The 26707-nt window shown below is 56.5% G+C and overlaps 1 protein-coding gene across 1 annotated transcript in view; it reads left to right on the forward strand.

Moving 5' to 3' along the window:
• CHD6 (chromodomain helicase DNA binding protein 6) overlaps window positions 1-25122 on the forward strand; it is a 52415-nt gene extending 27293 nt beyond the window's left edge. The window contains exons 22-37 of the mRNA XM_054392136.1: window positions 2135-2334; window positions 5430-5589; window positions 5951-6040; window positions 6896-6999; window positions 7579-7708; window positions 7944-8004; window positions 8566-8623; window positions 9385-9604; window positions 11345-11553; window positions 14879-16438; window positions 16945-17093; window positions 17330-17527; window positions 18167-18616; window positions 19242-19433; window positions 21031-21150; window positions 24232-25122. Coding sequence (XP_054248111.1) covers window positions 2135-2334; window positions 5430-5589; window positions 5951-6040; window positions 6896-6999; window positions 7579-7708; window positions 7944-8004; window positions 8566-8623; window positions 9385-9604; window positions 11345-11553; window positions 14879-16438; window positions 16945-17093; window positions 17330-17527; window positions 18167-18616; window positions 19242-19433; window positions 21031-21150; window positions 24232-25122 — 4792 coding nt within the window. The remainder of the gene's footprint in view (window positions 1-2134; window positions 2335-5429; window positions 5590-5950; window positions 6041-6895; window positions 7000-7578; window positions 7709-7943; window positions 8005-8565; window positions 8624-9384; window positions 9605-11344; window positions 11554-14878; window positions 16439-16944; window positions 17094-17329; window positions 17528-18166; window positions 18617-19241; window positions 19434-21030; window positions 21151-24231) is intronic.
• The last annotated feature ends 1585 nt before the right edge of the window (window positions 25123-26707 follow it).

The raw sequence follows: 26707 nt of genomic DNA on the forward strand, positions 1-26707 counted from the left end.
GGTGCTGGTTGCCTGGAAGAAGAGACCAATCCCCCACCTGGTTACAACCTCCCTCCAAGTAGTTGTAGACAGCAATGAGGTCTCCCCTGAGCCTCCTCTCCTCCAGGCTAAACACCCCCAGCTCCCTCAGCCTCTCCTCACAGGGCTGTGCTCCAGACCCCTCCCCAGCCTTGTTGCCCTTCTCTGGACACGTTCCAGCATTTCAACATCTTTCTTAAATTGAGGAGCCCAGAACTGGACACAGGACTCAAGGTGTGGTCTAACCAGTGCTGAGCACGGGGCAGAATGATTTCCCTGCTCCTGCTGGCCACACTGTTCCTGATGCAGGCCAGGATGCCATTGGCCTTCTTGGCCACCTGGGCACACTGCTGGCTCATGTTCAGCTGCTGTCCACCAGTACCCCCAGGTCCCTCTCTGCCTGGCTGCTCTCCAGCCACTCTGTTCCCAGCCTGTAGCACTGCATGGGGTTGTTGTGGCTGAAGTGTAGAACCCAACACTTAGATGTGTTCAATCTCATGCCCTGGACTCTGTCCAGCCTGGCAAGGTCCCTCTGCAAAGCCCTCCTACTCTCTAACAGATCCACTCCTGCCCCCAGCTTGGTGTTATCTGCAAACTTACTGATGATGGACTCAATCCCCTTGTCTAGATCATCAGTAAAGATATTGAACAGGATGGGGCCCAGCACTGATCCCTGGGGGACACCATTAGTGACTGGCTGCCAGCTGGTAGTGGCACCATTCACCACCACTCTCTGGGCACAGCCCTCCAGCCAGTTCCTAACCCAGCACAGATTACTCCTGTCCAGGCCAGGGGCTGACAGCTTGGCCAGGAGTTTGCCATGGGGGACAGTGTCAAAGGCCTTGCTGAAGTCCAGGCAGACTACATCCACAGCCTGCCCCACATCCACCAGGTGCTCACCTGGTCATAGAAGGAGATCAGGTTGGTCAGGTAGGACCTGCCCCTCCTGAATCTGTGCTGGCTGGGCCTGATCCCTTGGCCATCCTGTAGGTGCTGTGTGATTGCACTCCAGATGACCTGCTCCATAGTCTTGCCTGGCACTGAGGTCAGGCTGACAGGCCTGGAATTCCCTGGCTTCTCTTTTTGGCCCTTCTTGTGGATGGGCATCACCTTGGCCATCTTCCAGTCGTCAGGGACCTCTCCAGTGAGCCAGGACTGCTGATAAATGATGGAGAGTGACTTGGCCAGCTCATCTGCCAGCTCTCTCAGCACCCTAGGATGGATCCCATCTGGTCCCATAGACTTGTGAGGATCCACGTGGCTCAGCAGGTTCCTTACCGCTTCCGCTGGATTACAGGGGGACTATACTGCTCCCTGACTCCATCTGCCAGCTCAGGAGGGCAGTTGTCCTGCAGACAACTTATCCTACTATTGAAAATTGAGACAAAGAAGGCATTAAGTACCTCTGCCTTTTCTTCCCCTTTTGTTACTATATTCCTCTCCATGTCCACTAAGGAGTGGAGGTTGTCCTTGTCCCTCTTTTTGCCATTAATGTATTTATAAAAACATTTTTTATTGTCCTTCACAGCAGTGGCCAGTCTAAGATCTAAAGGGGGTTTTTGCCTCTCTATTTCCTGGGTCACCTTCCCTTTTTTCCACAGGTGGTACATCCTTTTTTTTCCCTTAGTTCGGTCAGAAGCTCCTTGCCTATCCAGGTTGTCTGCCCCATCGGCTCCTGTTCTGGCACATGGGCACAGCCTGTTCCTGCACCTTCGAGAGTTCTTTCTTGAAGTAGGTGCAGCCCTCCTGGGCCCCTTGGTTTTTAAGAGCTGTTTCCCAAGGTACTTTCTAAATAAGCCGAAGTCTGCCATCCGGAAGTCCATTGTGGAGGATTTGTTGATGCCTCTCCTGGTTTCACTGTGTGTTGAAAAGCGAGGAAGCCAAAAAGAGAGAAAGTTAGACTGTGCAGACCAACTTTGTAAGTAGTCTCTTCAATGGGATTGTTCAGAACTTACCATGATTTTCCTTTTTACACCCAGTGGTGATTTATTTACATCCTACCACTTTCTGTTCAAGATCTATGGAAAATTTTCAAGGCACAACTACCAAGAGAGGTGCCAGCCAGGTCTCTAGCTGCAGAGGGGTGTTGATGCTGTCTGTGTTCCTGCTATTCCAGCTGGGGCCGCTGGAAGGACATCCTGACCCACGGGCGCTTCAAGTGGCACCTGAACGAGAAAGACATGGAGATGATCTGCCGAGCCCTGCTGGTCTACTGCGTCAAGCACTACAAGGGGGATGAGAAGATCAAGAGTTTCATCTGGGATCTCATCACACCCACGAAGGATGGGCAGAACCAGGCCTTGCAGAATCACTCAGGTATTGCGTGTTCTCTCTGCCATTGCACCTGTACCCTGCACCCCTGTGCAGGGCTCAGCCTTTGTGCATGAGCTCTCTGCACATAGAAGGTGGCTGCCGTGGGGCTGACCTTTGCACTGAACCTCAGAGCCAGCAGGAGGGCCTGGCTGGGTGCAGGAAGCTGTTTTCTGGTTCCCAGAGCCATAGCTGGTGCGCAGGGAGCCTTGTGGTGGGAACACCACTCTCAAGTGGGTGCTGCTAAGTTTTCTCTGGCCTGTGAGTACTGTCAGGGTTCCTGCAGGTGGGGACACACTAGACAGCAAGCTCATGGGGCACTGGTGACCATATGGACACACAGGGTGTGATACAGCCTGAGGGTTCTCACTGCACTCAAACCTGCCCCACTGTTCCCAGGGCATTGCAGGACTGTGGATTGTTGTGCAGGGACCTTGGCAGTGCCTTTTGGCAGCCCTGGCCCCTGCACTGACAGCTGAGTGCTGGCTGTGCTGGGAGAGCTGCTGGTGCTGCAGACTGTGCAGCTGTTCCACCCTGGGCTGGTGTATCCTCTCAGCACGGTCCTTGTCGCACACGTTCTGGTCTGATGGCTCAAGGTGCAGCAGTGGTTTGTTCCTGAGACCTCTGCAATGCAGAATCCTACCCAGGTGATGCTGCCTTCTCACTCTTTCTAGCAGGACCTTTACCTGGGGTTTGGCTGTGCCCCCCATGCTCAGAGGACTCATACTCCTTCTCCAGTGCGTGAGGCCCACACGTCACTCCATGTGTTCATGCTGTGTCTGCATTCTGTTGAGTGGAGGTTTCCAGTGTGTCCTCAGCTTCAGACAGGGACACCCAACATTTTCCCAGCCCTACTGCCCTGCTGTCTCTGACCCTGCCTGGGCACTGGGACACTGTGGATTGTTTCCCTGCCTGCAGTGCAGCTTCTGCTCTTGTAGGCATCCCTTGGGGTGGGGCAGCACAGTGAATAGGACCCAACACACAAACAGCATCCTGCAGCCCAGGTGGCTTTTGCTGTAATGAGATGAAGCCAGACCTGATGCTGGCTCCTCGGGCTGGCTGCAGGGTTGTGGCCTCGGACAGCAGCTCACTGCCCATTCTGTGTCACAGGCCCCTGGTAGCACAGCACCAGTGTCCTGCAGTTTTCAGGACAGGTGAGTCAGTCTGGGGAGGCTGGTTGGGGAGCCCACTCTGCTCCCCAGGGGCTCAGAGCCCCACTGTTGGGCGCTGCATGTCCTGCAGTTGTGATCTGTGGCACAAGGTGAGTGGTAAGGAGCCCGGGACTCTCCAACCTGCTTCAGCTTCAGGGAGCCAGGGTGAAACCCCCAGCTCTGGTTTTGAGGTGCTGGGGCATAGGGAAGTTGTTCTGAAATGCTGCGGCAGCCTCAGGAGCGTGATGTGTGTTATCTGTTGCCTGGAGGTGTCTGACTGGCTTTGCAGTGTGAGGTGAGCACGTGGCCTTCAGTGGTTTCCTTAAGTTACTCCAGTCACCTCCTACAACCTGAGTCACTCCACCAGCACTGCCTCCTGCCCTTGTCACACAGCCCTGCCTGGTGAGCTGCTGGGACTGGATTCGAGAACCCTGGGAGGAGCAGAGCAAGAGTAATAAAGGAGTTGGCTGATGTGGGTCAGGAAGAAGCTGCAGTTTCAGTGGAGGGTCAGGAATGCTTTGGTGCAAGAGCAGCACCAAAATTGGATATTTAGCAGAGAGAAGCAACTAGGAGCTTCTCCATCAGCTCTTCAGAATGGCTTTTCCCACCTGGGAAGCCTGCATGTGGCAGAACAACAAAGCCATCTAGGCTAACGTTAGGAGCTGGAGGCGAGGAGAACCCTGCAGTGCAGAGCAGCCAGCTTAGTGGGCACTGCTGTGGCTCACCAAGGAGCTTGAAGTACCATCTGTATCCGCAGAGAGCTGACCAGGAGAGATGTGATCCTGGCCAAACCGATGTGCAGGAAGCAACAGCAACCTCCAGCCATTGCTGCTGCATCCTGCGGGTGTTCCTTTTCTACCCTGTGTCTGTGTGACTATGAGAGGTGAGCCCACGTCAGAGCTCTGCTCTGATCCAGCCCTGTCCAGCCTTCAGTCTGGAGGAGGCCAGGCTGCTGAGGAAGCAGCATCTGCCTGGAGTTTGTCTTCCAGTTCGGTGCTGGGAACAGGAGCTCTGGTGCCCACTGCTAGCCTCCAGCAGCTGCCTGTGCTGGAACCCTTGTCCTGTCATGGAGCTGCAAACTTTATGCAGTGCTGAGGACACAGGGACCCTCTCTCTTCTTCCTTGGTGTCTCAAAACTGGCTGGCTGGCATGAGACTGCTGAGGCACTGCTTTGCCCTTCCCACATACAGCCAGGGGAGGCTGTCTGCAGGACCCTGTCCAGAGAGGCAGCTTGCCCCTCTCAGAAGACTCCAAACAATAGTAATCCCTCCAGGAGTTGTTTCCACATTCTGCCATGAACTTGCATCTTATTTCAAGGTTGAAAATGTGTTTAATTTTTAGCTCCAGCCACTGGATCTCATTTTCTCTTTGCCAGCCAGATGGGACTGTGTTCCTCATCCCTTCAGCATCTCTGCCAAGTGTAAATGCCCCCTGCAGTGATCTGGTTTCCCCCTCCCGAAACACAGAACAGGAAATAGCCATTGCAAATCAGATTATCAGCATTGTCTTCTTGTCTTTGATCATTTGGGATCCTGTTCTGTGAGCTCTTGTCCCAAATCACAGTATTGTCCTCTACAGGGTGAACTTCAGAGCTGACTGTCATGCCTAGGTAAGGCTCAAAGGGCCATACCCAGGACCAAGGCTCCTTCCCTGCTCTTGTGTGATACTTGTATACATCAAGGGACCACATTGTCCTTTGGGCTCAGCCCTGCTCTGAGAGCTCACAGCAGTTCAGTTTCTGTGCTGATCATCAGGTTGTTTTTTTTGGAGACAGAGCCTCTCGTGCTCTGCACTTGCCCTGTGCCCTGCCCTGCCACTTACCAACCTGCAGCTGGGCACTTGCTGTGGCCCCTCCAGCTCCTGGCTCTGCTGCCCTGCTCATGCCTCATGGCAGTGCCTGGCCTGCTCCACAGTGCCATGGTGCTTACTGGCTGCCCCTGGCTGTTACAGGCTTGTCAGCACCTGTGCCCAGGGGCAGGAAGGGGAAGAAGACGAAGAACCAGATGCTGCTTCCCGAGCTGAAGAACGCAGACTGGTTGGCCACCTGCAACCCCGAGGTGGTCCTGCACGACGACAGCTACAAGAAGCACCTCAAACAGCACTGCAACAAGTGAGTGCAGGAGCCCCTGCTAGCTCACAGAGACCACAGTGGGGGTGGGAGGGAGCTATGAAGGGCTCACAGCCCGGGCAGGGTCACCGTGCTCCAGCTGCTGGACCACTCTCAGATGCTCCTGCAGCTAACAGAAGCTGTGTCTTGAGCAGCAAACCTCAGGCCAGGGAGCCTCAGCGGACGACAGGTTTGGGCACTGTGGTGTGACAGCAGGTGGCAGGTGCCCGTGGGGAGGCCTGGGGTCAGCAGGTTTCCCTAGCCTTGCTGACACTGCAGAACGGCCTGGTGAGGGCCACTGGGTCAGGCCCTCGGCTGACTCTGAGCTCCTTGGTGCCAGCTGTGTTTGTCTGCCCCGGGACAGGGTGCTGCTGCGGGTGCGAATGCTTTACTACCTGAAGGCTGAAGTGCTGGGGGAGGCTGCTGACAAAGCCTTTGAGGGGACCCCTGCCAGGTAGGGACCTGATGGTGAGCCCCTGCCATGCTTCCTGCTGAGGTGGTGGTGCTGTGGGGGACTCAGAGCCTGTGGGATTTGAGTGGGGCTTACTCAGGCAGAGCTTGATCCTTAGACAGCAGCTCTGCCTGAGCAGGGCCTGTGACTGTGGCAGTCCTGGTGAGGCAGCTCTGGGGACACTTGGGGAAACCCTGCAGGAAGATGCCACTGTGCACTGTATGACAAATGAGCCTTTAATCCAAAGTAGGAGCCCATTGAGCCTGTGCCCAGTGCCCAAGGCCAGGCCTCAAAGCAAAGCATGTCCCATTGCTGTGGCCTGCAGCCCCTTCCCATCACTGAGGCCAACAGACTTAATGCCACCGAGCCTGCAGCCTGCCAGCTCCTGACCTTCCTGCAAAAGCTTAGCTCTTGATGCCTCAGAGAGAAGGGGGATGTGCTGAGCTTACTGTCCTGGAGCAGGTGCTCCTGGCTTCCCCAGCACAGCTGCATCAGCACAAGTCTGGAGAAGACCTTGTAGCCCACTCCCCCAGGTGTGCTGTCCTTTAGAGTTAGTAGGTTTGAGTTGATTTCCCCCAGGGGATACTGTTCAGATCAGACATGACCAGCCCTCTGGTGCTGCTGGGGTGGAAGGGGAGAGCAGCTGTGCAGCCTCGCTACTGCTGGAGAAAGAGGATGGGGGAGGCAGCCAAGGCTCCAGCACTCTGATGCCAGGGGGATGTGCACTGCAGTCCATGGCAGGGCCCCAGAACAGTCTTGCTGTCCCCAAGCTAGCAAGTGATGGCTCCTGTCCCCCTTGCCCCTGCCCAGCAATGCCAGTGGGCTGTGAGAGGGGCACTCATACCTTGTGTGCCACAGGGAGCTGGACGTGCTGCTGCCCGACATTGACTACGTGGAGATCCCAGTGGACTGGTGGAATGCCGAGGCCGATAAATCGCTGCTCATCGGAGTCTTCAAGCACGGTGTGTGCCCAGCCTGCCTGGCAGGGGCCAGTGTGTGAGGAGGAGCCAAGTGGAGCACCTGGCCCAGAGCCCTGGTACCTGTGAGGGGACAGAGCCACAGCTGTGCTCCGCAGCCATGCAGGACTGAGCCAGCTCTCCCAGCTCATACTGGGGTGGGGCGGGTGCTCTGTGATGCCCAGGATGGCCATGCCCAGTCTCATAGCAGACTCCTGATTTGCCAGGAGCAGGGTGCAGTTGGCATGTGAGGGTGAGGAGGAAGGCACAGAGCTTCTCTCCTGGCATTCCCAGCCTTGTCATGAAGCCCTCCTGTGGCTTCCAGGAGCCATGAGGCTGTTTGCTCCCAGCTGCATCCTGCCGTGGGTGCTGCCCACAACTTTCGGGGCGCCACGCTGCCTGGTGGGGTGCCAAGGCTGACCTTGCCCTTTGGCTGCTGCCCAGGAGCTGCAGGGCAATCAGCAACTTTGAGGAAAGCACTGTGGGGGTGAGAATTTCTGTCAGGGCAGCAGAGTGAGCACAGGAGCTGTGTCCCAGGGAGCAGGGGCTGGCTGTGTGCCCTCTGACAGGCGCTGGTGTTGGCAGGTTACGAGCGGTACAACGCCATGCGCGCAGACCCGGCGCTGTGCTTCCTGGAGAAGGTTGGCATGCCCGACGAGAAGCTGCTCTCTGCCGAGCAGGGGGCCAGCGACAGTGCTCAGGACACTGCTGAGAGGTGGGCAGGGGATGGGCCAAGCCCTGGGGTGTATGTTATGGTGGGGCGGTGCTGCAGGTGAGCTGTGCATGGGGAGCAGGGAGGAGGCAGACTGCCTGCACGCAGCAGGCAGGGGGCACAGCTCCCCAGTACAAGGCAGAGGATGGAGTGAACACCAGCTCCCTCCTGCCCACAGCTCGCACAGCCAAGGGGGCTGTGCTGCCACTGTCAGGGACTAATCTGCTCACTTACCCAGGGGCAGCGTGGAGAAGGAAGAGAGCAGTGGAGAAAAGCTGGAGGGGCTGCCAAAGCGGGAGGTGAGTGGGACAGTGATGGCTGCATGCCTGCTGCCAGGCCTGTTGCAGGGCACAGGGGAACTGGTGCTGCTGGTGCCCCTACTCAGTGCTGGCCTTGGTGTGCTGTGCACCAGCTCTGCCCCATGCTGTCTGTGTCAGCTCTTTTCAGTGGGGCATAGTTTCTGCTGTTGTCTTTGTGAGTCTCCTGAGGACCTGGGCATTGCCTGCTTGGAGGGGAGCTGATGGAATTTGAGGGCTGGGGATGGCCTGGGGTGCCACGTCTTGCACTTGGCTTCAGGAACTGCATGGGGCCCTGGCAAAAGAGCTGATGGCATCCCAGAAGATATGATCCTGGGGAAAGGGAGAGCAGTGAGCAAGGCTCTGAGCTCATAATGGAGAACTCTGTCCCCTCTGAGCTGTCACCTCCCCTGTCCATTCTGATCGTGTGTGCTGAGGGCAGCCAGTAACCACAGCTTCAGGGTACAGGACATGCAGCCCTGCCCATCCTGCCACCCAGCACCCTGCCAGGGCTGGGTGGGCTGTGGGTACTGGAGAGCCCCCACTGAGAGTTTCCTTCCGCAGGAAGTGGTGGCTGTTGGGGCGGGCGACACCAGCGAGAAGCGGGAGGAGGCAGTGGCAGGTGAGGCTGCGTCTCCCCTGCATGGCGCCTGGCTGCATGGGGGCTGCACGGCACAGCCAGGGTGCTGAGCTAGCACTGCTGGCCTGGGGGACACTCTGCTGGGGCGGGGACACTGCTGGATGGGGGGACACACTGTTAGGGGTGGGACATGCTGCTCGGGCTCAGGGACACTGCTGGGGCTGGGGGACACACTGCTGAGAGAGAACACACACTGCTGGGGTTGGAGGACACTGCTGGGGCTGGGGGACATGCTGTTCTGTGTTAGTGTGTGAGGAACTTCACCTGGGCAGGCTCCTGTCTGGGGCTGTCCGGTGCAGTCCCAGGTGACTCAAGGATGGGCCCTGTGGAAGGGCAACCAGGGTCCCAAAAAGGGTTTCCAGCCAGGGGTGACTAGAAGCCATTAGCCTGCCCTAGTCCATGCAGTTGCCTGAGATGACTGTGCAGGGTCTCTGCAGTGGGCAGTGCTGCTGGGTCCCACAGACTGGCTGGCACCCCTGCTGAGCAGGGAGTTGCAGTCCTCTCCCATACATGGTCTGATGTGTCTGCCTCTGGGCCGTTTCTAAAGGAAGGTCAGACCCAGCAGCCTTGGGATGTGGAGGCCCAGGGATGGTCACCACAACCCCTCACTCGTGACTGTGATCCCTGGTGTCTCCCACAGGTGGGAGAAGGTGGGGAAGAGCTCTCAGAGCCAGCCAGAGGGATGCAGGAGCCTGTGGCATTGAGTGTGCATTAAATACTAATGTCCTTGCTGATGTTTGAAGCCCAGGATGGCTCCGACTCAGACAGATCCTGCTGGCCTGTCTCGTCTGCTCTCACAGCCAGGCTGCGCAGGCTCGTCACTGTCTACCAGCGCTGCAACCGCAAGGAGCTGCCTCCGCGTGCCGAGATGCTGGTACCTGGTAACCATGGCTACTGGCTGCAGGACGAAATGTTCAGGAGAGCCTCTGAGATGGACTCAGTGAACAAAGAAATGCAGAAAAGGTAGTGCAGCAGAGGGTTCCTCCCAAGCCAGCTGAAATCCTGTGCCCCTTGATTCACCTGAGTGAACATCACCACAGCTGCCACGGGGGTGTGCAGGTCCTCGCTGGGCAGGGGACGCTGCTCCCAGCTGCAAGGGAGCCTTGTGACTCCCACAGCTAGCCCAGCCAGGGAACAGTTGTAGCAGCTGGTGGCAAGATGAAAGGAAACGAGGGGACAGCTCTTGGTGGTCAAACCCAGTGTCATCTGGGCCAAGGATAGCCCCAGCTGAGAGGCTGCTGCTGAGCAGCAGTGCACTTGGGACAGCGTGGGTGAGGGATCAGCACTGTCACAGCCCACAGTCCACAACCACTGGCCCTGGTACCTCTCATGCTGCTGTGTTTACCTCCTGCCCATGCCTCGGGGGCCCACTGGTGGCATGTCCTGGCTGTGGGCTGCTCCCACTTCATCTGCATCCTGGTGAGTGGAAGGGTGCTGGAGCCATTCTGGCACCCCGAGTAGCTCCTTGCAGAACCTGTGGAGGGTGTCCAGCAGCGTGGTGCTGCCTCCATCACTGTCAGTCCACAGTGTGCAGCCCTGGGACTCCTGACCTGCAGGGTCTGTCTGTGCTGGGTGGCTTTGCTGTCTGTGCTGGATGCCTTTGTCTCCTGGGAACTGTCCCTGCTGCAGGAACCGTTGGAACCACTGTCTGCTACTCTGTGCTCTCTGTTCACGGCCTCCTTGTACGGAAGCTTCTCCAGACATTCTGTCTCCCCTTCTTCTGGAGCTCTTTTGGTTGTGTTGTCCCCTCTTGACAATCAGTGGTTGTGCTGTGCACGCCACAGTAGCCTGGTATTTCCCATCCTCTAGCTCTGTGGGCTTCTCAGGAGTGCTCTTCACATGAGAGTCCACCAGCCTTTAATTTGAGGTCTTTGAACGAAGTCTTTGTTGGGTTCCTTGATTTTCATTACTGACGTTTATTAACTTCCTGTTGTCCTCCTCTTTGGGATGGATAGCCCTGCAGAGGGCTCATGGCCCCTGAGAGCAGAGGTGGAAATGTGTTCTGGGTGTATTTTGGTCAGTTGGGTGCTGTCATCTATTTGCCCTCCCTTTATGTGTCCCAGCTGCTTGCTGTTGCTGGCTCAGAGGAGCTGAGATTTGACTTTAACCTTTCTTCATCCCACAGCACTCAGCTTTCTCTGCCATGACCTGCTCCTGCCCTGCAGCTGGCACCCTACTCAGTTCTCTGTGCCCTGTCTCTGGCTGTTTGCCCAGGGTGCTCTTCACCATCTCTGCCTGGGCTTGTCCCTGCGAGTAATTCCCATGGGGTGAAAGCTCAGAGTCCACATGAGAGTGGAAGTTGTGCTCTATCCTAACCCTGCTGTCACCACAGCTGCTCTCCCGCAGGGGATGACACCCACCCCTGGCACTCAGGAGCCCGCCAACTATGGCAATGAGACAACCCCACGGGCAGGAAGTGAATAGGTGTGATAGGTTTGTGCCTCCAGACACTGCTGGAGCCTGCAACCCACTGCACCACAGCCAAGAGCTGCACTTGGTGGTTTTTCAACAGAGGGCCCATGGCCTTCACTCTTCTTCACAAGGTGCAATAGGCAGAGGTTCTCAGGTTGTGGTCATCTCCCTGGAGCGCTTCTCCTGGCAGCTCCCCCAAAACCTGCAGGCAGTGACTGAATGTTCCACCTCTAATGCCTGGTGCCTTGCCCCGTATCTCAGTGGTGTTCATGTCTCTTCCCTGCCCTACAGGTGGACCAGGAGGGAACAGGCAGATTTCTACCGCACTGTCTCCTCCTTTGGGGTTATCTATGACCAGGAGAAAAAGATCTTTGACTGGGCCCAGTTCCGAGCCATCTCTCGATTGGAGAAGAAGACAGATGAGAGCCTGGAGAAGTACTTCTACAGCTTCATAGCCATGTGCAAGAATGTCTGTGGTCTCCCACTGTGGAAAGAGGATGGTGAGTGGAAACTGTATGGCTTAAGCTGGGGTAACAGTAGGTCCACAGAGCCAGTGGGTCCGTTTGAGCCATGAGCTGCCCAGGGCAAAAGGACAGAGAGGTTTTTCACCCCCAAGGGACTAAAATAAAAAACCCACTCACACAGAACTGGAGGTTAGCTATGAGTGCTATTTACACACATATATACAGAAACGCAACAGGTATTCAGGGACAAGGAATATCTACATAAATTATTCCACCTGGGCCTACCAGGCCAAAACCTTCCAAAACCTGCCCCTACCTCAGCAGGCCCAGGAGCAGGCCTGAAGGCCTCTTCCCCAGGCTTGACAAACCAGGCCTTGACCAGGCCTGAATGTCCCCACAGGCCTCGCTGTACCCCCACAGGCCTCACTGCACCCCAACAGGCCTCACTGCACCCCCACAGGCCTCACTGCTCCCCAACAGGCCTCACTGCACCCCCACAGGCCTCACTGCACCCCAACAGGCCTCACTGCATCCCAAAAGGTCTCACTGCACCCCAACAGGCCTCACTGCACCCCAACAGGTCTCACTGCTCCCCAACAGGCCTCACTGCTCCCCAACAGGTCTCACTGCACCCCCACAGGCCTCACTGCTCCCCAACAGGCCTCACTGCACCCCACAGCCTCATTCCCCCCCACAGTCTCACTGCTCCCCACAGCCTCATTCGCCCCCCACAGCCTCATTGCCCCCCACAGGTCTCACTGCCCCCCACAGCCTCATTCCCCCCCACAGCCTCATTCCCCCCCACAGCCTCACTGCCCCCCACAGCCTCATTGCCCCCCACAGGTCTCACTGCCCCCCATAGCCTCATTTCCCCCCACAGCCTCATTCCCCCCCACAGCCTCACTACCCCCCACAGCCTCATTCCCCCCCCCACAGCCTCATTCCCCCCCACAGCCTCATTGCTCCCCCACAGCCTCACTGTCCTCCACAGCCTCACTTCCCCCCACAGCCTCATTCCCCCCCCACAGCCTCATTGCCCCCCACAGGTCTCACTGCCCCCCCACAGCCTCACTGCCCCCAACAGCCTCATTCCCCCCCCACAGCCTCACTGCTCCCCCCACAGCCTCATTCCCCCCCCACAGCCTCACTGCACCCCCACAGCCTCACTGCCCCACCACAGCCTCATTGCCCCCCCACAGCCTCACTGCTCCCCACAGCCTCATTCCCCCCACACAGCCTCACTGCCCCCCCACAGCCTCATTCCCCCCCCACTGCCTCACTGCCCCCCACAGCCTCATTCCCCCCCCACAGTGTCACTGCCCCCCACAGGCCTCACTGCCCCCCACAGGTCTCACTGACCCCACAGCCTCACTGCCCCCCCACAGCCTCACTGCTCCCCACAGGTCTCACTGCCCCCAACAGCCTCATTCCCCCCCCCACAGCCTCACTGTCCCCCACAGGTCTCACTGCTCCCCCACAGCCTCACTGCTCCCCACAGGCCTCACTGTCCCCCACCACAGCCTCACTGCTCCCCACAGGTCTCACTGCACCCCACAGGCCTTACTGCCCTCCCACAGGCCAGAATTATGCAGCAAGGAGTTGCCAGCCAGAGCCACAGAAGGTCGCAAACTTCCCCATGATCCACAAGAGATAAGAGCCACTGCTTTGGGAGCAGAGAGAAGGGAGGCAAGAAAGAGAATTAGCTGTGAACTCCCTTTATATAGGAAGATGCAGGAATGGGGTAACAAAATGCACACTTTCCTGTGTCCTGGACTTCCTAGCCCTTGGAAGACTTTTTATCTCTATGGTAGGACACCCAGTCCTAAACCCATAACAGAAATGGGTCAGAAATGGTCCCACTGCTTGCATGGAGCAGGAGGGCAAGCAAGGAGTTTCTGGAACAGTTGGAGGCAGGCTGTGGGCTTGCAGAATCCATGCCCACTTCTGTCTGCCTTGTCTCCACCCTGTACCATCTCACCAGCCCAGTGGGAGGGCAGGGAGTCCTGCAGGCTCCAGCCACTCCTCTCACCTCCCTCTCACAGGTCTCACAGAGCTCTCCCATGAAATCAGAACCAGTATTGTCCACGATCTCTAGATGTGAAGGAGAAGCAGAGAAGCAGCAGATCACATCTCCTCCACACTGGAGCTTGGGGTTGTTTGGGTGGTCTCTATTGCTGCTCGCTTTCCAAGCATCTCTCTGCTGGCACCTGACAGGGCCCATGCTGTGGCAGAGCTGACTGGCAGGCTCTGCTGCAGGGCAAAGGGAGTTTGAACCCACCACAGGAGGCTTGGGAAGTCTGGCCAGCACTGAGCTCTCTCTGAATGCCCTGCAGGGCCCCAGTGCATTGGCACTGTGCAGGACATGGCAGATGAAATGCTGCTTGGGGGCTGTTTAAGCACAAGGTGATTTTGCTTCCAACAGCACCAGAAAGGATTTCATCTCAGACCTGCTGGGGGGTTCCTTGTGTGTGTGTTGATATTTAGGTGGATGTTCCTCATCAAAAGAGCTGCATGAGTTGAGGGGCTTCCTTCCCTGAGATCCTACTGAAGAGCTACTAGAAGCTTAGACCCCAGGGAGCTACTCTGCTGGCAGGAGCAGGCAGCTGCTGCACTGCTGGCACTGACAGGGCAGAGCTCAGGCAGGGCTTTGAGCTCCTTTGCAGCCGAGTGCTGCTCCTGGCCTGGCTGCTAAAGCTGAGGGAGTTCACTCTGGTGGCAAGGGAATGGAAGGGAAAAGAAGCCTCAGCAGTGGCCTCAGGTGCTCCCTGCAGGCTGCAGGGAATGAAGTTCCTGGTGTTCATCACTGCCCCTCTGTGTAACGGGGCCTGGGCTGTTGTCTAAGTTTAGTTTGGAGTAGACAGAAAACATATATTTTACCCCTCCAAAAAAGGGGTAAAATAAAAGCACTCCACACAGAAGTGGAATTTCAAATGGCTATGTTATTTACAATTACTTACACTATGTACATATATGCAAAACCTCAGCTCATGACTCGTTCAGCCAGCCATAAACCCCAACAACCCAGGATTCCATGCCCTCCCAGGCCACTCACTCTTCCTCCCTACCCCCTGAACCTCAGCCAAACAGCTCCGCTACCAAGCTAGTTTTGTCCCATCTGAACCAGGCAGCAGGCCTCCTCCGCACTGCAAGAGATACCATGGCAAGAGGGGAGAGGGGAAGGCAGAAGGAAGGCCAGGAAAAAAGGGCTGAATAATTTCTGCACTCTGCTTATTTAGCATACAGGGTGGTGGGATAAAACAACACAACTTACGATTTCCAGTGGCTGTCCAGTCCCTTGGAGGACTGTCAGCTCTCTGGTTCTGAAAGGTATTTAGCCTTAACCTACAACACCCTGCTGCAGGTGCCCCGGACCCTGACATTTACGTGGAGCCCATTACAGAGGAGCGTGCGGCCAGGACGCTGTACCGCATCGAGCTGCTGCGCAAGGTGCGGGAGCAGGTCCTGCGCTGCCCACAGCTGCATGAGCGCCTGCAGCTCTGCCGGCCCAGCCTCTACCTGCCAGTCTGGTGGGAGTGCGGCAAGCACGACCGCGACCTGCTGATTGGCACTGCCAAGCACGGCCTCAACCGCACTGACTACTACATCATGAACGACCCCCAGCTGTCCTTCCTGGATGCCTACAGGAACTACGCCCAGCACAAGAGAGCAGGGCTGCCCAGCCCAGAGACTCTGTGCTGCCTCTACCAGACAAACTCCAAACTCTACAGTGCTCCCCTCTACAGCCAGGGGGGCCGCACCTGCCGAGCTATGGAGGGCGAAGCTGAGAGCCAGATCAAGCTGGAGGCCACAGACAGTGCCATGTGCCGGGTTGGGGGCAGTCCACCGGGGGCAAGCTGTGACACGTTCATGTCTAAGGTCCGGGACATCATCTCCAGTAACTACGACGAGAGCTCCCTGCCGGACTCCCTGGTCTGCATGATGTACGAGGAGAAGGCCTGCAACAGTGAGCAGAGCTCCCTGGCCCGGGACAGCCCCAGCTGCACAGATGTCACAGGTGGCAGCACTAAGCACTCTGAGGGCAAGCTAGAGGGGGACGAGGATCCATCCAGCTGTGATGCAGATACCATGAAAGACACTCCCTTCCTAGAGGGATTGCAGGGGGGCTGTGACAGAATGGATGGTCAGAACGAGGAGACTGAGCCTTCACCTTCTACCCCTGAAAGCAACCCTTCACAGAGAGTCCCAGAAGAGCTCCAGGGAACCTTGCAACAGAAGGGCAACCTGAACAGCCCTGCACCGGTGCTGCCTGAGCACGGTGCCATAGAAGGGGTCATAAGCATGGGGCTCTATGGTCCCAGTCTTCATAACTATGAAATAAAGGTTCCTCCTCAGCAGAGGTTCATCAGTCTGCTGCAGGAGAAAGGACTGGAGGCAAAGTCAGCACCAAGTCAGAGCCACAGTGAGGAAGATGAGGAGGAAGAAGAGGATGATGATAACTCTGAGGCAGCAGCAGATGTTACAGGCTTGAGCGGTCCCAGGACCAAGTCTGGCTGTGACCCTGAAGCTACTGAAGTGGAGGGTGAGGAGCAGAGTTCTGGCCTCCCCACACCTGAGGACACTTGCCCAGAAGTGAATGGCGAGAGGGAGTCCCTGGGGCTGGGGACACCTGACAGGCTGGGGGAGCCTGGGTCAGAGGGCAGGGAGGACCATGGCCTGGATGAGGAGAGCACTCTGCAGCACTCACCAGACCAGGCTCGGAGCCAGGCTTTCAGCCTGCCTCCACCTCTGCTGAGGCCCCCAGGAGCAGAGCAACCCTATGCCAGGGAGGAGACCTGGTGCCAAGAGGCTGAGGGACAGGCAGGCTGCAGAGAGGCCCTGCAGCACAAGGCCCAGGTTGTGAAGCAAGAAGAGTGTGAGACCAGAGATGAGGAGGAGAAAGCCAGCAGCAGGCAGAGCCAAGGTACAGTCCTGAGAGCTCCCTTTGGTTGATGGTACCTCTGACTGGAGTGGGAGGGACCTGCGTCCTCCCTGCAGAGCCAAGGAGCTGGGGTCTCTCTAGCTGATGGGACTGCAGGCCAGAGGGGGTGGCTGTGCTTGTCATCAGGGCTGGCCGGAACCCCCCACTGAGCCTCAGCAGCCATGAGCATCCTGTGGAATGCAGGATGCCCTTCCTAGCACAGGCCACTGCCTGGCAAGGAGGCACATGCCCTCCTCCTACCTCCCCAGAATATGGGGATGGTCAGGGGTGGGGGCCATTGCAATACAAGGCTCCAGGCTCAGCCCAGGGGAGTGCTGGCCCCTTGTGAGCAGCAGGGGCTGCCAGCTGTGACCCAGGGCTGCTGCATTTCTTGGTGGCAGGTTGAGGAATGGGATCCTTTGTGGAGCTGGATGGTGGGATGGGAAGGGTTGAGGGAGGGATGAGAGAGGCACGGTCGTTGTGGGCTCTATTCTCTGTTGCCTTCTCAGATGGTCCAGGAAAGTATTTGGAGGAAGAGAGCAAAAGTTCTGCTTCTGTCCTGCCTGGGGAGATTGATGACCTTCAGGATGCTCGTGCACCGACCATAGCCCAACTGCTGCAGGAGAAGACACTTTACTCCTTCTCTGAGTGGCCCAAGGTAAGTTTCACAGTTTGTACTGCAGGTGTCACTGCCTGGTCCTGCCCAGCAGCCCCAGCATTGCCTCCTGCTCCCCAGGGCTGCTCTTCCCAAGTACCCATGCCATGGACATGTCTGCCCCAAAGCAGGTCCCCACCAAGCTGAGGTCCCCAAGGCTGGGTTTGTTTTGATCCTGGGGTGACAAACGGGAGTCAATCATTTGGTGCCAGCCTGCCACCCTCCCATTCTGCTTGCAGGACCGTGTGATCATCAACCGCATTGACAACATCTGCCACGCCATCCTGAAGGGCAAGTGGCCTTCCTCCAGCCAGCAGCTGGAGACACAGGGCCTGCTGGCGGCCCCAGCGCTGCCCGGCGGCGCTGGCAGCAGGAGCAGCTTTGCCGAGTCAGAGCCCCCCGATCCTGGCTTCAGCAGTGGGGTGCTGATCTCACAGGTACCAAAGGTGAGGGGGCTCCAGCAGGGAAGGCTTGGGGGGTTGGGGGGAAGCAGTGCCCAGAGGTGCTCTGGAGTTTCCAAGCAGGGCCTGGGTTTTCACTGCCTTGTAGTGCCCCTGATGGGCTGTAACATGTGGCTTAACCCACTTGGTTCCCTCCCTGTGGGCCCCTGGTGAGCCCCCCATGTTCTCAGATCCCTTCCAGCCCTGCTCTCCTCCGGGGAAGGTGGCTGTTCTGTGGCAGCTCCACAGCCTCTGCGCTGTAGAGGTGCTTCCAGAGTCAGTGCTGGAGCACCCATATGGTCAGGAGGAAAAGGGGAGAGTGCCCTGGTGTCCCAAAGGACAGGCTGCAGGAGAGGTCACTGTCCCATCTTTCATCAGCTCTCTCTCATCTCCTCTCACTGAGGGACACAGGGCAAAGGCAGAAGCTGGTGGCCTGGAACCCAGCAACCCTGTGGTATAGCACGTTGGGAGGTGGAAGTGCCTGTGGGGGTGCTCCCACACAGAGGTGTGATGTGCCCTGGGAAGGGTACCCTCCAGGGCTCTGTGGAGAGGCAGGAGAGCCTGGCCCTTAGCTCAGTTGTGCCCCTGGCAGTGCCTGAGCATCTGTAACCCTCTCCGTGGCTTTGGCATACACAGGAAGGGTTCCTGAGCCCTGCCTTTGCAAAGGACGAGCGGAAGCACAGGAGACCACCCTATGAACTGGAGATGGAGAGAGATGCCAAGCAGAGGAGCCTGGAGCAGCTGGCAGCAGCCCATGTGCACCCCTCCATCGTGCTGAACGGCTGGCGGGATGCAGCTGTGGACTTGTCCAGAGCCTCTGATGGGTCTCCAGGGAGCTCCTCTCCTTTCCCCCTGAACACAAACATTCCCAAACTGGGGACCGTGAACACCCTGCAGGGCTCCCTGGGCATGGATTTGTCTGGCATCCTGCAGGCAGGATTAATCCATCCTGTCACAGGACAGATTGTCAATGGCAGCCTCCGAAGAGACGATGCTGCCATGAGGAAGAGACGGGGCAGGAGAAAAAATGTGGAAGGGATGGACCTCATCTTCTTGAAGGAGAGGCCTCTTCCAACCAGGCTGCACGTGAGTTGATGTTCCTCCCCTTTACATGGCCCCAGTGGAGTCAAGCACAATTTGTCTCATGGTCTAGCTGTCTCCTACAAGCTCCTCAGCCCATGACAATGTGAGACCTTCTCAGGGCAGCTTGGCTTGTAGTGGAGCAGGCAGGAGCAGATAGCGCTCCAGGGAGGAAGGGAAGATTTCCCTCTGGCTTGCAGTGCTGCCTGGAGTGTTTGAATCCTGCCAAGCATTATCAAAAGCAGCTGTCCCACCTCAGGTGGTGTTTAGTGTAGGAGAATGTGAGGAAAGGTCCTTGACTCCATTGGACCTGTGGCCAAGAGCCTGCTGCACCCTCTCTCTTCTGCACTGAAATCCACCCAAGGAAGCATGGCACTGGGGGAGCCAGACCAAGCTCTGTAGACTGCTTGTAGGAGTGATCTGGGGAAGGTTGGTCCAGCTGGTGTTTCTAGGGGAGTTCAGAAGCATCTCCAGCTCTCTCTGCCTGCCATGCCAGCAGTGCTGGAGACTGAGTGGAAGTGTGGGTGGTGATTTATGGAACAGGCACTGGGATTAGTCTTTGGGAGCTCTGGGTGCGCGTACATCACCACATGCTGCTAATGGGCTCTCCCTGCTGCTCCCTCCACCTCAGGATGTTCAGGATGACCAGCCACAGCCCCCCCAGGCCAGTCCCCTTCCCAATGGGCCGGTTGCTGCTACCTCAACTCCACAGCCAGCCCCAGCCATGGGCAGCCAAGCAGAGAAGGCTGTCCCCAACAAGAGTCTCCTCGACTGGCTCCGGCAGCAGTCTGACTACACGCTCGACGTCCCTGCCTTTGGCACTGTAAGGGTGGCCTTCGTTGGCACCTCTGTGTGTGTGTGTGTCTGCCCTGTGGTGCCCTGGAGTTTGGGGCTTCCAGGAAGTGTCTCAAAATGCATCCCTTTTCCTTGTGCTGTGGCTTGTGGTGTTCCAGAGCTGTTTGGAATGTTTGTCACACAGCTGGGAGCTGGGCACAGGAGTGAAGGGCAATTGTGGAGCTGTGTCCTCCTGCTCCTTTGTCCATTCTCCAACCACCTCTGCCCGATGCACAAATAGTTTGATGTCTTCCAAAAGCACCAGGAATGGGGAGAGAAATGGAGAAAGGGATTTGGGATGCTCAAGAACTGTCTGTGTTGCTCCTGGGGTTGTTTTTGGCAGTGCTGTTGTACTAAACAGCATTTCCAGATAAGAGGTTTTACAGACTGGGACGAAGAAGCTGTGTTGGAGGCGGCAGAGGCTGTGGTTGTGTGGCTGCAGGCACTGTCAGAAAGCAGAGCGGAGAGCAAAGTCTGCTTGCCCCTTATGTGTGACACCTCTTGGTGTCACAGATCATTTTGCTCCAGGTCTCAGCTTATTTAGCCTGTTAGAGCATGGGGTGGGCAGAGCTGTAAAGCAGGGAGAGCTGTGGTGGTGATACAGAGCAGGCTATGCCTCTGGGACCTGGAGGGTTGTGGGCCTGAGGCAGGGCTGCCCTGGAGCTTGGAGTGCAGGTGAGCCTTGAGTGTTTTGGAGCTCATCAGCATTTGCTTGGGCATGGTGGCCCTTGCTTGTTAAAATCCAGAGGTATGTGGAGCTCTGCACCCAAGGAGCCCTGCAAGCAGCAGTCAGATGATGGAGCAGGCATGGAGGTGCTTCCCCCACTGCTTTCCATCATCCTTGCCTTCCGTAGGGGCTTACTGAAGCTTGCAGAGTCTAGCTATGCTGCTGGTGAACTTCTTGCTCCCAGCAAGCACCCAGTGATCCCCCACACTAGGGCAGGTGTCCTCTCCCCAGGCAGGATGGATGGAAAGCTGCAGCAGCTTATCTTGTTGAAGAACAGACCAAGGTCAGGGATTTTCTTTGGCTCCCAGGAACCAGACCCTGCAGAGAACTGGGCCCCTGCAAGCACAGTGACCCCAGGCCTCAGTGCACCCTGGTGTGTGCAACCACCCCACTATAGCTATGAAGGTTGTAGTCCTGCAGGGGCTCTGATCCCGAAGAAATGTGGTGTAGCAACTCTGTGGTGGGAACAGTGAAGCAGGAAGGAAGCAAAGCAGAGATGAGCTGGTGAGAAACAAGTGGCTGTGTCGGCCTGGCAGGAGGTGACATACACAGTTCAGCTACAGATGCCTCTGTAGGAACTGGCAGTGGGTTACAGCTCTAAGACTGGAGGGGAATTAGAAAGGGCTGGAGCAGTCTGAGAGGGGTACCCTGAAGCCCCTCTACACCTACAAAAGGCATCTGTGCTCATTGGAGAACTGGCCCAGTGGCAGAGACCAGCTTGTGCCACTGTTCCCATCCACGTCTGCAGGGACCCTCTGTCCCTTGGGAGCTCATCTGTACCGCTCTCCTGCAGGGCTTGCAGCCACCCAGGCTCATTAGGATGTCTGGTCTCACTAACATTGTCTTGTTTGCACTCCAGAATTTTTCAGACAAGCCCAAGCAGAGGAGGCAGCGCTGCAAGGACCCCAGCAAATTGGACATTAACTCACTCACAGGAGAGGAGCGGGTGCCTGTGGTACATAAGGGTACTGGACGGCGGGTAAGCGGAGGCTCTCCTGTGCTCTGCCCTTGGGGTCTTGAAGTGCTTAGCAGAGCCCAAGCTCACCCTGGGGAGAATCCAGAGGAGCCTATGGAAGAGACAGAGGTCTGGAACACGTAACTGAGCTACACTATTTTGTGACATGTGTGTGCCCAAGGGGAACAGACCTGCAAAATAAGTGACTGTGTCAAGTAAGGGAAGTCTGGATGCCCTCCCTTGTCAGGGTGCACAGACCCTGCAGTGGCAAAGGGATCCAGCTGTTGGCCTTAAGCCACCATCAGCACAGCACTGGCTGGCACTTTCCCTTCCAGGTTTGATTATTCCCCTTGAATTCACTGCAGTGTGCCACAAATTCTAATGCTGCCATGCAAATATCTTTGGTTTTGTTCCTCCTTACGAGGTGGAGATGCAGCATACCAACACCCGTCCAAATGCTGGAGGGCTCCAGGGGCTGTTTCTGCTTACTGAGCAAGGAGCCTGGATTTATCTGTCTGTGGTGTGTCTCCAGTGTTCACTGTGGATGAGAACGGACATTCAGGGATATTTTCCACCCAAACTCAGTTCTTAACCATGCCTAGGGCTGCACTAGGTCAGAAGATGATGTGACATCACTCACATCTAAAACCAAAGCAACAGAGCAAGGCAGAAAGAGGCAGTTTCAGTCACATCTGTGTTTCCCTCTGTTACACTCCTGATCACCATTGGAGGCATGAGTGAATTGGTGGGTTTGGGCAGTTTTGAGCATGGCCTTTGTAGCAGCTCTGTCCCCATCAGCTGTGCATGGGGAGGGTGCTGGGACAGGCCTCAGAGGCCTTTCCTCCCCGAGCTGTGCTTCTGCAGAGGTGTGTAGCAAGGGAAGTCCCATGGAGGTGTGTAGCAAGGGAAGAGTCTCTGCCCCAGCCACACTGCAGCCCAGAGCAAGCAGATAGGGGAGGTGTAACCATGTTTCTTGTGTTCTTTGACATGACTCTTTCTGCAATAGAGGTCATCCTTCTGCTGTGTTTTATAGTTAGGGGGAGCCACAGCACCAGCATTGAAGGAATTGCCAAGGTGGCTTGATGCAAACTTGGAGTATGCTGTTGCAGCTGACTGGGCTGACATTGTTAAGCTTTCAGTAAGTTAGAGCTTTTGGAGAAATCTGTATCATGTCATCCTTTCTTTCCCCTCCCCATCCCCACAACCTGTCTCCAGTGAGGATGCAGAGCTGCGAGGCAGGACCCAGGCTGCACAGGTGGGAGGGGGAGGCCGCAGGGCCGGATGGACCAGCAGAGCTCTGGGGGCAGAGAGGGAGCTTGGGCCCTGCCACCCCTCAGCAGCATGGGCAGGGGAAGGAGAAAGGAGGTCAGCACCCTGGGAATGGGGCTTGGCAGCTCAGGTTGTCTGCCCAGAGAGCCTCAGAAATGGCAGAGGCAAGAGGAATGCCCTAGGAGCAGTCACCGTCCTCGGGTGCTGGACAGCAGGGAGTGGACAAAAAGCATTCTTGCAGGTCACATTTTCAAACAGCTTCAGCCAAGGCTTTCAGCAGCTCCTGCAGACTCTGCCTGTGCAGCCCTGGGCCCAGCAAAGATTGCCAGGTTGCCAGGCCTGAAGGCTCAGACACTGGCAGGGAGAAGGGCAGTATGGAGACAAGTCAAGCTGTGTCCATTCACCCCATTCGTCATGCCAGTCTCTACCTGGGCAGAGCCAAGGGAGGATCAGGAGGGGGAGGGGTGCTCTCCACTGTGGTATGCAGATCGCCCTCTCCGCCCTGTGGGCTGGCCTTACCCAGACTTCTCCCTACAATCCCTCTCACCTGCTCCTGGTTTTGTGGCTGCAGTAGTTCATGTGATGCCCTTTCAGAGGGCTGGAGTGGGAATCTCCTGGCTTAGAGGTTTGTACTGCTCTCAGATTTGCTTTTAATTAGCACCGGAGATGTGGCATGGTCTGTCCCACTACCTAGGAAACAGCTCCACAGGGAGGCTGGCGTTGGTGCCCGGTCTGGGTGGCCAGCACGTCTTCCTCACCTTGGTTTACAGGGGCCCATGTCTGTGCCAGTAGGAATAGCTGTGGCCACTGCCCCAGCACCCACTCCCAGGCCCTGCTGGGTGGCTGTGTGCCTGTCAGTGCCCGCAGCCCAGGCCCCGCCGCTGCACAGCTTTCGGCAAGCACTGCAGCTGCGTGCAGAGCCAGGTCCAGCTGCTCCGAGTAGGCAGCAGCTTGGGCTCAGCTGCCTGGGAGAGCCTGGGTGCAGTCATGGCCCAGGGGAGGTTCTCCCAGATGGCAGTGGGAGCAGAGCAGGAGATTCCCCCTTTTTGGGTGGCAGCTGTGCAGGGCAGGCTGCCAGGGCACTCTGCTGGAGTTTCTGTGCTGCAAGTGTCCATGGGAAATGCTTTTCCTACCCAGATCTGTTCTTGGAAACCGTTCAGAGAGCAGCAATACTGAAACTCAAGGGAGCCACAAAGGGAAATGCTTGTATGTCTGTGATGAGGACACTGGAAACCAGAGTTTTAAGCTGCACTGTGGATCCCTCTGCACTGCTCTGTGTAACCAGGCAGTCTCAGCCAGGTGTGGCCGGTGAGGTTTGGTCCTCTGTCTTGAATGCTCAGAACCACCTTGCTGGCGTCTCAGCAAAGCTCCAGCTGGGAGCTCCTCAGCTAGCATGTCCACTCTCTGTGTGCCATCCCACACGTCTGTGCTGTCCTGCAGAGCAGTGAAAATTTGGCCCTCCTAAGGGACTGGATTTTTCAGCTGGTGCTGAAGCCGCGATCTGAGCTGACATCTGGCATGGGGCTGTCCCCATGCTGCTTGTATTGTGAAGGGCTGATGCTGAGGGCTGGGGTGACACTGTGGGACAAAAGTGTGCTTCTTCCTTCCCTCCCTGTGCCCTGGGATGCTGCAGCACCATGCCAGGGCATAGCCAGAGTGTTCTGCACTTGGCAGCATCCCTTGGGGAAAAGTTGTGCGTACCTCTCCGATTCCATACCATGCAGGCAAACGTTTCTGTGCCGACACCATCTGGGCTGCAGATGAGAGCACAGAAAGGGCAGGGTTCTCCTGGCACAGCAGTAACTGCTGGATGTTCTCTGCTATGTGTGTTCTCAGGGTTACTTACCAGAGAGCAAATTCAACCGCATCCTAACCGAGCCCATGCTGCGGGATGCGGGGCCACGCCGCAGGGGGAGGAGGCCCCGGAGCGAGCTGATCAAGGGCCCCGGCATGGTGGCAGATTCTTCTTCTGGGATGGGACCACTCTTCATGAACGGACTGATTGCTGGCATGGATCTGGTAGGACTTCAGAACATGAGAAACATGCAAGGGATCCCCCTGACCGGGCTGGTTGGGTTTCCTGCTGGGTTTGCAGCGGTGCCCACTGGCGAGGATGTGAAAAGCACCCTGAGTATGTTGCCCATGATGCTGCCGGGCATGGCCACCGTACCGCAGATGTTTGGCGTTGGAGGACTTCTCAACCCCCCCATGGCAACAACTTGTACTGCGACTGCTCCGACCTCCTTAACAAGCACAACGAAAGGTGGCACTGCCAGCGCAGAGAAAGCTGCTGAGGATAAAGCCAGCGGCCAGGATGTGAAAACAGAAACTGTCTCGGAAGAGAAGCCTGGCCCTAGCTCATTTTCTAATCAGACAGAGTCCGCAATAACTACCAGTAGTCCTGTAGCTTTTAACCCGTTTCTTATCCCAGGGATGTCTCCTGGACTGATCTATCCCTCAATGTTCCTTTCCCCTGGCATTGGCATGGCGCTGCCTGGCATACAGCAAACCAGGCACTCGGAGGCAGCCAACCTGGAAAGCCAGAAGCGGAAGAGGAAGAAAGCGAAAGGGGAGTTGGCAAACCCGGAGCCAGAAACTGTGGTGCTGCCAGTGAAGGAAGCTGCCAGCAGCCAGGACTGTGTGGAGCCCGCAGTGCCTGCGCCAGCAGAGGGGGAGCAGGTCCAGCCCGCGGGCGAGGAGCGCCAGGCGGCACGCGGCACTGAGTAGGACTTTGGTTCCCTTGCAAACACATACACAAAGATTGTGGCTCGTGAGTTTCTTACCCCATAGACTCTTTGTTACTTCCCCTCCTGCCCCACTCCACCTCCATCAACCTGTGTTTCCATGAGTAATATTCCCCAGCCGCCCCCTGTCAGGACAAACTCTGGTGACATTCTCCATGTTGGTAGTTGCAGGGTCTTGCCACTTCCTTAGATAAGCAGTGTTGTGTAGCTGTCATGGGAGGCACCCAGCCTGCCTTCTCCTGGCCACCTTCAGCCCAGCCCACCATAGCAAATCCACACCCCCCCCTCTGAATCGCTCATTCCTTTGAGAAGAAAAAAGCAGCAAAACAAAAACGCAAGAGCAAAAGAAAAGTCTTTGCCTCTTGGTCCACACCCAGACAAGGGTCTGTCTGCAGCGACACTGAAGGAAAGCTTTGCCTGTCTGTGGGGGTAGAAAGCACAGCTATAGTAAGTGCTGACCTGTATTTTTGATTTCCAGTATGTCCCTATTTTATCATGGTTACTAGAGTAGTAGTGTAGGCAGAAGTATATAACTAATGATTGAAAAATGCATATATTCATTTCTTGGGAAGGAAAAAGCAGAACTGGTAGTGCTAGGTCTTGGCACCCCCACCTCAGAGGTTTGGAGGCAGACTGCCACGAGCACAAACACCACACAGACATCCTTCTGTGTCTCTTGGAAACAAAACTTGGCTTTACGTCATGTGAGGTTTAGTTGCCTGTTCCTTGCTCATCAAAAGAGCTTCTCAGCCTGAGCTGCAGAGGTTTTGCACATTTTGCATGACTCCTTGGGGGTTACTGCACCTGGAGCTACCAGTTCTCTGCTGACCACTAGCCTTTGGTTCTCCCACGGTGTTAGTTCTCCTCCGTGGCATTTGCAGTGCTGCTAGGGCGTTTGAAGCCCTGGACAGGCCACACTTGGATTTTCCTATATGAGCTCACAGGCTCTTGGAGTTCTTGCATTTCCCACTCCTGGCCCCAGCAGCAGAGAGTCCTTCCAGCACACCATGAAAGGCTGTAGACCTGCTTTCCTGTCTGGGGAGCCCTCTGAGAAGGTCCCCTGAGACTTTCAGAGCTGGAGTTTGCTCTTTGCTAGCATTAGGCTGTGAAGAGATGACCCTTGGCTTCTTCTTGCCATTCCATTCACTGTTGAGCAGTATTCCCCAGTTCCCCCCCGGAAATGCCTTTGACACTGACAGGTAAGGCCACTGGCCCCTGCAGCGCTGGGCACTGAGGCTCCTCCACAGGCGACTCCTCCTTCCCCTCACTCCTTTATTTTTGTTTGTCACTGGGGCTTGTTCTTTTTGCAGCTCATGGTTGGAGACTTGAAATAAACCCTGGGTGGTGCAGCAGCGAGGCAGAGGGCAGGACGCTGGTGAGGGAACTGGGAGCATGCTAGTCATGGCTTTCACACTCGGTTGTCACCATTTACTGTATTTTATACTGATTTTCTGTTACAGTTTTTGCTAATTTATCACATGGTCCAAATGTTTTGGCATAACTCCTTGGGTTCTGCATTATTTATTTATGATGCTTTTTGGTTGTTTGGTTTTTGTTTTTTGGGTTTT

This window comes from Indicator indicator, chromosome 24, assembly GCF_027791375.1.
Source record: "Indicator indicator isolate 239-I01 chromosome 24, UM_Iind_1.1, whole genome shotgun sequence".
NCBI lineage: Eukaryota > Metazoa > Chordata > Aves > Piciformes > Indicatoridae > Indicator > Indicator indicator.